The 12,422-nt window shown below is 27.3% G+C and overlaps 1 protein-coding gene across 3 annotated transcripts in view; it reads right to left on the reverse strand.

The window, feature by feature from the left end:
* The window catches only part of LOC135923820 (3,4-dihydroxyphenylacetaldehyde synthase 2-like), a 47,509-nt gene that overhangs the window by 28,885 nt on the left and 6,202 nt on the right, over positions 1-12,422 (reverse strand). Inside the window, exon 1 of one of the 3 annotated variants that reach the window (XM_065458772.1) lies at positions 7,559-7,592. The exons of the other annotated variants lie outside the window; for them this stretch is intronic. Within the exon in view, the coding sequence (XP_065314844.1) occupies positions 7,559-7,577 (19 nt within the window). The 5' untranslated portion in view covers positions 7,578-7,592. Of the gene's footprint in view, positions 1-7,558; positions 7,593-12,422 lie in introns of those variants that run through there. 3 annotated transcript variants of the gene reach the window in all.

Raw genomic sequence — 12,422 nt, forward strand, 5'->3', positions numbered from 1 at the left:
TTACTAACAATTCCTAGATCTTCTTCTTCTTCAGAAAGAAATTGGTCGATTTGTGTCAATAATCTTACTAAAACAGAAATCGATTGAAGATTTAGACAAAAAGAAAATTGATTAAAAAATATTAAAGAAAATGATAATATTCAATATAAAATAATATTTATTTGATTTTAACTATATTTGACCGGTCAAATGCACAACCGTGGTTTTGGCAGTCACTATTCTTAAACAGTGTAGATGAATAAAGTCTACAACATTACTGTTTAGAATATCAATTTTGAATGGCAATTCAAAAATAAATTACATCTAAGTGAAATAAGGGATTTCCCCAATTTAAAATATTTATTAATCTTATTATTTTACGATCTTTATAGATATCTTTTTTATCTTTTCTGTTAATTTAAAAAGGGGTGGGGGGGGGGGAAGGGGGCGTGATAAAATTTTTATTATAATATCTCGGCATTAATTTCAATTAATTTAAATAAAATATTTTGATATGGGTTCTTATTGAATTTTAAATAATTTTAAAATATAATAAAAAAAATAGCTACACTAAAAATTAACAAATAATTAATGACATATTTGATAAATTATAACTATTTTAAAAAAAAGTATTGCCGAAATTTAAAAAAAAAAAATTTCTCGTCTGGCTGGTGCCATTCCTTTGGTTATAAATTATAAATATTTTCGCCATTCTTTCCTCTTTATTTCGGAGTCTTATAAAATATGTTATCAAGCAAAAATAAGGAGATCTTAACCTTTAAAAATTATTTGTTCCGCCTGGATAAAGTAGTCTCAGATACTAATTATTATAGATGCATTAATCAGGATATTTTTAAATGTTCCGTACGACTTACAAAAAAAAATGGTAAGATAAAAGATAATAAAGAAATACACAATCATCCAGAAAATCCAATCGAAATGAAAACCAAGAAAATAATCAATTCAATTAAGAATGAAGCTTTGAATAATACTATGGAAACTCCAAACTTTATTGTGGCGAAACACGTATCTCAATTAAGTGATTACATATCAATGGCACTACCATCACCGAATCTTATGAAACGTATAATTCACCGAACGCGGAGTTCCAACAGTTTTGCACCTCCGAATCCTAGCAGCCTTATTGAGCTGGTAATTCCGCATGAATATTCAATTACAGATAAATATGAGGATTTCATACTTCATGATGATGGTCCTGTAAGATTTTCTATAAATTTTTTGAACAAATATAACTAAATCCTTCATTTTTATTGCGATAAGCTGCCCGATAAGAAACACTTAATTATAATTGCTTATTTATTTATCATGTGTGTCAGGTTCCCGACCGTGTTATCATATTTGGAACAAGAAAAAATTTGGACTTCTTAACTTCATGCGAACATTGGCTTTCTGATGGTACATTTAAATCGTCGCCACCTTTATTTACGCAAATTTATACAATTCATGGGATTAGAAATAATAATATTTTACCTTTCATATATATATTGACCAATAGAAAGGATTATGAAACTTATAAAAGAATATTTACTATTATAGGTGACAACTTAATATCAACTCCAAAAAAAATTATGACGGATTTTGAAATGGCCAGTGTAAAAGCTTTCAATGAAGTGTTTCCCAATTAGCAACACAAATGTTGCTATTTCCATTTTGGCCAATCCTTTTGGCGAAACATTCAAAAATGTCGCATAAATATAAAACAGATGTAGAATTTAATATACAACTTAGAATGATGATTTGTTTGGCGTTTGTGCCACCCTTAAATGTAGTTGAAACATTTGAATTACTAATAAACTCCGAATTTTATTCTAATAATCAATTGTTACTTCAGCCTCTAATTGAAACTTTTGAAAAAGCTTATTTTGGTAAAACGTTTGGAAGAGGCAGAGTACCTGCTTTGTTTAATATTGAACTCTGGAATTGTTACCAATCAACAGTGAACGGGGAAGCGAAAACCAACAACGCGGTTGAAGGGTGGCATGCTTCAGTTCCCTCCTAACAAGTTACCATCCAAACATGTGGAAATTTATATCAAGTTATCTATATATCTATTATTTTAAAATGATTTAAAAAGTATAAAGATTTACTAATAAACTATATAATTTTTTCTAGGCTTAAAAAAACAACAAGGGTTTACAGAGTTAAAAATTGCTCAATATAATTCTGGTGAAACACCCTCTACTCCGAGAAAAAAATATCGAAATCTACATGCGAGAATAGTAACAATTGTTTCTGACTTCGAAAATTGATCAAGATTAGATTATCTTAAAGGAATCGCTATTAATATTACATTGAATGTTTAATTTTTTAAATTCTTATCTACAATAATAAAAATTTTGTTTGTTTTTATATAATGGTATCACGTCAATTCGGCGCGGAAAATTCGGCGCACGACAATTCGGCGCAACGTCAATTCGGCGCGGCGTCAATTGGCGCGTATCTAATACAGTTGCAATTTATTATAAATTTATTAGTATAAAAAAAAGGATGATTAAATAGAAATGATTTTGAATGTTGGTCATATTAATTATTTCTTCGTATTTTTTTTTACAAAAATCTCAATTTTATTTACTAAATGTGTAATATCAATAAAAAAAATTAACAACCAATATTTATACCGATTTCCTTGCTGGACCAATTTACCACATTATAAGGTAGGGGAGACTGGGGTTAGTCGGACCGATTTTTACAAAATTTAGCTCCTGATTTTTTTAGATAATATAAAAAAGAATATATAATTAGATACCTCCTAAAACTATACTCTATAAAGGTACCTTATAAAAATTTTAAGAATATAATCATTTTTTTTAAATTTTACTTTTTGAAAAAGTAAAAATAATATCCAAAAAGCCCCAATAGCGGGGTGGGCAAATTCAAGGGGCTTCCTAAATCATTGGTTTTTTTAGCCATAATAAATTGAAATGCATTTTTATTTATTAATAATGATACGTATAGAATAATTTTATTGTTTTATTGTTAAAAATATCATAATATTTATAAATTGAAGCAAATTATATATAAAAATTTAAACTTAATTTAGGTTAATTTAATAAACATTTTGGTCATAAAGGAGATATTATGATTTCTTAGCATAAATCCTAAATACCAATCATAAACAGCCATGAAATTGCCTTTTCAAGATTTTGTAATTTTTCTTATTAACTGCCATAATTTACGTGTATGGTTTAGCAAGCCCTGCTAGCTCTAAATTTCTAGTTATAATAAATACTCATAAAACTTTCCCAAATTATAGAAGAGTGTTTAAACTTTGCTAAAAAATTTAATTTACATATAAATGATTATATATTTTAATAAAATTTCTGTCATGTAAAAATCTTTTGAAAATTTTATCAATATTTTATTTCTTAAATAAAATTTTTAATAATTATTTCAAAAGATTTTTTGTCTATAGACGTAAACTAATAAAACTATATTATGATAAAATTTTAACCTTCTGTTATAATTAATTTTAAGAAGAGATTAAATATTTGCCAAGCCCCTGATTAGTAGGCAATATTATGTAAGCCTGGAGATTTTGCGTGAACCTTTATCTCGATAAACATTTTGTATTTTTTTCATTATTAACTGCCATAATTGACGTGTATGGTTTAGCAAGCCCTGCTAACTCTAAACTTCTGGATATAATAAATACTCATAAAACTTTCCCAAATTATAAAAACTTCATCAATATTTTATTTCTTAAATAAAATTTTTAATAATTATTTCAAAAGATTTTTTGTCTAAATTATTTGCTATTGTTGGTTCCTAGCAATGTTGTTAAACGGTTCGTTTTGAGCCGATTTTTAAAAACAGCTAACTCAGTACTTTAGCCAGAAAAATATTGTCTAATCCTTGAGATTTCGATAATATATGTCTAGACCTTTCTTCCTTCTACGAACAAAATTTCCAGACTGCGTAATATTTTTCTGGGTGATTGAAAAACGAGCCGTTTAACAGCACACACTAGTTCTTAGGGTTTTACAAAAATCTTTAATTATGCATTTAAATTATTATCTTTTTCGCCCAAAATTTTGAGAAATTCTTTTTAAATGAACAACAAAATTTAACATTTTTTTATGCATAATAAATCACTAAAGATTGACACTTATAAAAAATAAAGATTTTTTTATAAAAAAACAATTTGACAATCATTCTTTGGCAAAATTTGATGAAAAATCCTGCTGAAGGATTGATTCTTTAAAAAAGTCTCTTTTTTTTGAGTTTTCAGATATGAGCATTTTATGAAAAACCCTGGTTAGTTCTGATAAATAAAAAAAAAAGAAGAAAATTGCAATTATTATTAAAAAGGTTTCAATATCAATTTAAATTCAAATTTTTTTTAAAATTTTAAAATAATATTATTTATGTTTGGATGGATAATTATTTTTGATTGGTTTTTTTTGTTCTTTTTCTTATAATTGTTTTTTTTATTGATTCTTATTAGTTTTGTTAAACGGCTCGATTTGATTAAAAAACGGCTAATTCAATATTTTAGCCAGAAAAATATTATTTAAGCCTCGAGATTTAGTTAATAGATGTTCAGTTCAACCCTTTATGCCACCTGTGAGCAATATCCTAAGGGTTGCATAAATAATTTTTTTAATAAAATATCTGCTAGCCGTTTTTAAAAATCGGCTCAAAATGAGCCGTTTAACAACACTAGTTCTTATCAAGTTAAATTTTAGTATCTTTACCAATTAATTATCATTTTAAAATAATTTTTTTTCTTCATAAGATAATGATAATATTCAAAGTTAAGTGAGAAAAAAAAAATAATAGTCTTATAAAATTTAAACCCTTTTTTAAAAAAATAAATTAAAATAATTTAAAAATATTCTTATTTGTAAAAAAAAAATTTTTTTTTCCAGTTGTAGTGTAAGTGCGCCATGTTCCGTCCAGTTGCGGGCGATGATCTAATATTAGATTAAATGAAGAAGAATTTTTTTATTTATCGGGGTTGTGTATTTGACGGTCAAATATGATTCGGTCAAATGACCGATATTTGACCGATTAAATATGGTCATTGAAATAAATGTTTTTTAAGACAATTTACTCCTTTTTTTATATATATAATAGCAAACTGAATCTATAATATTAATTTTATAATATTTTTTAAATTCACTGTCATTTAATAACTAATTTCACTCTCCTTGACAGAGTCTTGTTCTTATTCATATTCAACAATATTATCATTTTCTTCAATATTTTTAATCACTAACTTGTAGGAAGGATAGTTTCTTAAGGAAGTTACTCATGCCGCTCTTACTTCTGAAATTTATTATCAATTGAAATATTTTGATCATCACCACCTTGTAAAATGCCTAATTCTTGTATTACATCACCTACTTCATTAAATTCACTTCTAGTAAGATACTCCACTTGGGGACCCAATGAATAAGCAGAATTGTGATCACATGTATTTATATCGTTTTTTTCAATTTTTATCAAAAATATTTTTAATTTTTTTTCTTCAGATTTTTTAGAGTATTTGACCGTATTTGACCAGGTCAAATCCTCTTCCATCAATTGACCGGTCAGTTGACTGAATTTGACCGGTCAATTAACCGATTTGCCAACCCTGAATATTATACTTTTAAAACTTAAATAATAAAGACTAAAGAGTACATAAATTTTCGGTTTACCTCGGGCATTTATAGTTATATCTCTCTTACCTTTTAATTTAACCTGCCCTAACCTCGTTCAAAAAATATTTATTTTTACACAAATTATTAATCATTTCCATGAAGTTTTTAGAAATATATCAAATCATTGCCTTCAAAAATAGTTGGCCATTTTTTCAATTTTGTTTCTTTTGCTGATAATTTTTAGAATATAAAATATTTTGTGTTCTATGCACAAACTTGATATTTGTCATTAGTTGGCATAAATAATAGCATATCTTTTTTATATTATCTAAAAAACCAGGAGCTATAGCCAATTTTATAAAAATCGGTTCGACTAACCCCAGTCTCCCCTACCTTATAATGTGATAAATTGGTCCAGCAAGGAAATTGGTATAAATATTGGTTGTTAATTTTTTTTTTATTGATTTTGTAAAAAAAATTTGAAGAAATAATTAATATGATCAACATTCAAAATCATTTCTATTTAATCATCCTTTTTTTTATAATAATAAATTTATAATAAATTGCAACTGTATTAGATACGCGCCGAATTGTCGCCGCGCCGAATTGACGTTGCGCCGAGTTGTCGCCGCGCTGAATTGACGATGCGCCGAATTGACGCCGCGCCGAGTTTTTTGCGCCGAATTGACATGGAACCTTATACAATAGTCTCAAAATTTTTATATTTTCATTATTTTTTTGTGACAAAAATATAGGAAGGTCTACTTTGGTTTAGCTAGTTACATAAGACTCATTCATCAAGATACAGATTTTATGAGGGTATTTACAAATTCTTTTATATGTGACACAGTCTTTCTCTACCACATCAATCCCACGATTAATATTTCAAAAATAACTACCTTTCGTCATGTATTATAAAATTATTTTAAAATTCATATTCCTAGCCCTTGAGTCATATAGTTGTTTCCCCTTACAAATATGATCATTTTTGGTGAGCAACATGATTAGAAAAGTACTATTATAAAATAATACTCAAGTATTACACTAAAGGGCAAAGTTTAAAACGAGGATTACATTTTCCTTTTATTTATTAAAGCATATAAATTTATATAGGGGTGTTTTTGTCAGATGTTTTTTTTCTATGGTTATTTTTAGCCAGTCTTTGTTCAAATCAGTGATTCTTTTAAAATTTTACACTTCAGTTATATATTTAACAAACAAACCTATTGGTTTAGACGATATGATATGGCAATGCTCTACTTTTTCCTTCACATATTCAATAAATAAAAAAATCATTTTTTAAAAAACTTTTTATAATGAAATTTATTTTTTAAGGATATTTATTCTATATGTAAATTAGATATAAAAAAATATGACCTAAAGGGATCTATTAAAATAAGATAATACTTGCTATACCATTTCCTATTTTAACTTAAGAAACGGACTGCGGAGAATATAATCAGGGTCTTGTATACATATCTATAAATGATTCAACCCTCTCACTTTTAACCTCCTACCAAATATAAATAATTTTAAAAAAAAATACCTTTCATCCCTTTCCAATTTTTCAAATAATGATAATTATTTCATAACTAACTATCCCCCCTCTAATTTCAATGATGCTCCTCTAATGAGTTCGCAGTTCAAGTTACGATATTTGGTTGTATTAATTTTGTTATATAGCTTTAAAATTCCTTAAGGTTATTAATTATTTAAATATGGAATTTGGTTAACTTTTTTTAATATACTATATTCTCATTTGATTTGACAACAATGTAAATGAGCTTGGGTGGCTTCATGTCATGTCATGAAAAACTAAAATTAAAATACATCATTTTTTTTGGTTATATTTTTTTAAAAATTATTTTTTTTTACGGCATTAAAATAATCTAAATTTTTTTTGTTAAACAATAGCTCAACCTTTTCGCGGCTTGATGAAAATAATTAGCTATCCTAATTGTTTTAAATTTTACCATAACTAATCCATCTCATTTTGATATAACATTTTCCAAAGTTGCCGCAAGTTATGTCATCTGTCGGAAAAGTTTCCAAGATTAATTTTCTTTTGGCTAAAATATCGAGTTAGCTTTTTATCTTTATCCTCATATTTTATAATAAGGAAAAAAGTTGATTTTATAAATAATGATAATTTCATGTAATTTTTTTATTATAATTGCTTTCTTTAGATTCTTTGTTCAATCTTAATTTGATAATTTTTGAAATTCTAATAACTTTTGGTTCATACTCAGGGTTGCCAGGTCAAAATTTTCAAATTGAGGGAGATGTGGGAGAAACATGAAAATTGCGGTAGAAATATAAAAATTGCTAAAAAAAAATTTTTTGATGGCGGCCTTCGGCCGGGATTTTGAATTGATTTAATTATCTACCTATTTTTTTTATAATTAGTTATATAAATACAAAGTCGGTAACTATTTTTCAAATACAATAAAATCTTGATTTATTAAATTATATTAATTTATAAAAAAAACCAACGATCTTTTTTAAATATAAAAAACGATTTTAATTTTACAATTAAAAATATATTTTATGCGAATGTCCCTCAAAACGACCGCAATTGAAAATCTACCGTGTGTGTGTATAACATTATAGGGCTAGGAGCTTATATCACGTATCACGTTTAAATACATAATAAGGTACTTCAAAATATAAGATATAATACAGATGCAACTACAGTTGCGGCAATTGTACTTATCTTGTAGTACAACATTCACAGAGATACTTATCATCACAATGCTGGTAGAATCTTTTTTGCATAATATTTAACGACTCTAATATAAATGAAAATTGTACTTGTAGAACAAATGAGCAAGGCTATCATTAATGTTTTAAGACCGAAATCCAGGAGGTCAATTTTTGACGATTTTAAAGATGGGCATATATATGGAATTCTAACAGATGCATCTAATAAGGGATTTCCCTTGATCTTCCGCTATTTCAACAAAATTAAGGTCATTTCAATAAAACTATTAAATTTTTTCCCCTCAAATAGTGAAAAATCCAAAGACATAGCTAACCATATAATATCAGATTCGAGATGATCAATAAATTTCATGTCAGCTTTCTGATCTGATAATGCCTCAGTGAATTTGGAAAAAACAGAGTGTATTTACAGAAGTGAGTCAGCACACTGTTGGTTGGGATATGTTTCTAATACCGGCCATCGATAGAATTTTAAAATTTTATAAACCTTAAAAAATATTTCTTATAATGAATGGCAGAGGTATATTTAGGAATGATTTCACATGTAGAATGTGCAGTTGCAATCAGAAGAATCTTAACAAAGATTCACAAAATTATGCTGCAGATGTGTCCATCTTTACAGTTAAAAATTGACAATAAATTTTATGGCGCCCTTGCTAAAACATAATTATATTTTATTTGAGATTTAAATAATAAAACTAATGTTTACCGTCGTTATTGAGATTATAAAATTTCTGGCATGACATATTATACATTATTTACCCATTACCTCGTCCTCTAATGTTGTTAAATCCGATTTCTCTCCTTTTTCCAGGCAGTCCTCTTCAGGCTAAAAATGCGCTCGGATGAGGCATTAGAATGAGGTAAGGAGAAGTTTTGGCGAATCATAAAAAAATAGAGAGAATTAAAATCTCCTCAAACAAGACATCAATGTTTTTCGGTATTTTTAATATATTTATTAAATTAACCTTAATTGATGGTTTCTGTTCCAAGGTCATAATATTTATACAATTGTAAATAGAGTTATTAAAATCAAATTTTGATTGAAAAGTCGAGTTCACCCGACTACGACTCCGAGTCGAAGTCGCAATAACTAGACTCAAAACTCAAGTCGAGTTTTGAGTCAATTAGTCGACTCATTTTTACGACTCGAGTTCCGAACTTGAGTCGTGAACTTGAGTTTTTATCTTGAGTCATGAACTTGAGTTTTGATCTTGAGTCATGAACTTGAGTGTTGATCTTGAGTCATGAACTCGAGTTATGAACTTGAGTCGTGAACTAGTCATAAACTTGAGTCGTGAACTCAACAGGCTATCTTAAATTTTATGAAACTCGATTACTTATATTAGTATTGTTAATTGGTTGATTATGTAATACCCAGACCTGGCGCTTGGCTCTAAAATTAGACTAAATCTGCTATGAGCACGAGGCCCATGTAACTTAAGTTATTTCTTATTGAACTTATTAGTTAAATACATGGTTATTTATTACAGATAAATCGATAGATAATTAAAAGACCTATTGAATATGCAACAATTCAAGCGCCACTTTTTGAGTGAAGCTATTTCTACGTAAACGGAAATTTTAATAATATGAATAGAAAAAATAATTAATAAAATTATATTTTGAAATAAAGAGGTTGCTCGTAGCATAAACTCCTTCCTACAAAAAGTTTTTTTATTTATTTGATTTTTTCATTGTAATTATAAAATTTAACTCATATGATTTATAAATATTCTAAAATTGTCTTAATAAAAATATCTGCTTCATTTAAATGTGTGTTAATTAGAGTATTATTTGAACATTTTAATATAATATTTTTAGCAATAGCGCCATAAAATTTATTATCAATTTTTAACTATAGAGATGAACAGAGCTGTAGCATGATTTTGTGAATCATTTTTAATATATTCTGATTGCAACTGAATATTAACTGCAAGCAGTAGATTTCCTACATGTGAAAAGAATCCCAAATATACTTCTGCCATTTCATACTAGAAAAATTTTATCAAATTTTAGGACAGCCTTTAAAATCTTTATTTAAGAAGTATTTTTTTAAGGGTTTAAAATTTTAAAATTCTATCGATGGCAGGTATTAATGACAACCACCTGATAGGTATATATCGCAACAACTCACACCATTCCAAGTCAGACCACTTCACCAACTCTTTTAATTCATTAACTCTTTTATTTGAACTAAATTCGTTAAAACATTTCATCACAATTATTTCGACATCCACAGACAGTACATTCATTGCCTTCTTGCAAGAATTATATACAGCCAATTGGTATTAATTCATTTGTGCTGCCTCAATTCGGTAACTTTAGTTTTTGTCAAAATTTACAGAGACATTATCAGCGCAGAAAGCTGGCATGCAAATCATTGATAACCTTGAATCAGCTATATTTACCCTTATGTGGCTAGCTACATCGTTGGATTTTTCTTTGAGGAAATTTTTTTAACAGTTTTATTGAAATGTTCTTATTCTTGTTGAAATTGCAAAAGGATCGAGGGAAATGTTTTAATATTTCCCTTATTAGATACATTTGTTAGAATTGCACATAAATGCCCATCTTTCAAATCGTCTAGAATTGACCTCTAGGATTCAGGTACCAAAACACTTGTGATAGCCTTGCTCATTTTTATTGCCACAAGTAAGGTTTGCACTTATATTGGAGTCGTTAAATATCATGAGAAAAAGATTCGACCCACATTGTAATGATATATATAGTGCTCTGTGAATGTTGAACTACATAATAGATGTATACGATTTCCGCAAATATAGTTTCATTTTGAGAATATTTTTGTATTGCAATTGATGTTGATATACTCCCCTGTACTGACTAATATTAATGAAACAATGTTGATTTATTATTGGATAAAAATAAAACAGGATAGAAAGAAATTTACAAACTAGACATTTTTTTGAATAAATATTTAAAATTTAATTTAAAAATATAAAAATAATCAATTAATGTCTCAAAATTATTATTTACATATTAAAAACGTTTAAAATACTTTTTTAAAAAAATACGGGAGAAATTAAAAAATTGCGGTAGATTTTTACGGGAGATTTCCAATTGTGGTAGTTTTGCGGGAGAGAGATATCTGCGTGTAAACTAAAAAATTGCTGGAGTCCTGCTGATGGGGAGAGACATGGCAACCCTGTTCATACTTAAAGGTTGCTATTGTCTATTTCTCTTATTAAAACTAGTTTTTGTTTATTGACTAGAAAAACTGATTGATGGAATAGTAAGTACTAATCTGGCATTTCTATGGTATGAGCTCACTCAAAAATATTTGTTTTTTTCGCATGTTGCCAATCGTGGCAATTTTATCTTATTTTGTCGAAAAACTATCTACCAAACGAATTGAAGAATCAATGTAATAAATTTCAATTATTGATTTATTCCAGATTAAATGCTTCCAGAAATTTGGTTGATTTTACGCTTTAATGGGAGATATAGATTTTATTTCTCTTATAGTACGGTTACTTTTTTGTGTGTGAAAAAAATGACTGAAGAATTAATAAATATTAGCGCAAACCAGCTATTTTCCATTCTATCAATAATGCCAAATTAGGCAATTTTTCTTATTTTGCTAATAAACTTTTTCTTTATACTGTCTATTAAACGAATTAAATTATAATTAATACAGAACATCGATAAAATTTTCTGAATAAATTATTTCCGTCGCTTAAATCATAGATTTGCAAAAATTTTGTTACTAATAGTTTTTTCCTTTTACGAGCTACTATACTTGTTTAAATACTCAATTGGTACAAATAAAGCAAGAAATATGATATAATTTACAATTAGTACGTAAAACTATTCAGCCGCCAAATTTTATGGCGCTGATATAAATATATATAAATCTTGTCTATTCCTCTGTTCTGATACACAAGTTGAAGCATATAAAGAAGTTACTCAGAATTATCAAACTATTATGGTAATTATAGATATAAATAGCTTAAACCTTTGATTTTGAATGATACGATCAAGTTAGAATATTTAGAAAGAATTAAATAAAAATGTAAATATAAGCCTAAAAAATATCTAAAAATTTATTTTTAATTCTACATTCAAATGCTGGCTCAGAGATGTGTTTAATGCAGG

The sequence above is a fragment of the Gordionus sp. m RMFG-2023 genome, chromosome 2 (assembly GCF_954871325.1).
Source record: "Gordionus sp. m RMFG-2023 chromosome 2, tfGorSpeb1-WG-v2, whole genome shotgun sequence".
Lineage (NCBI taxonomy): Eukaryota > Metazoa > Nematomorpha > Gordioida > Chordodea > Parachordodidae > Gordionus > Gordionus sp. m RMFG-2023.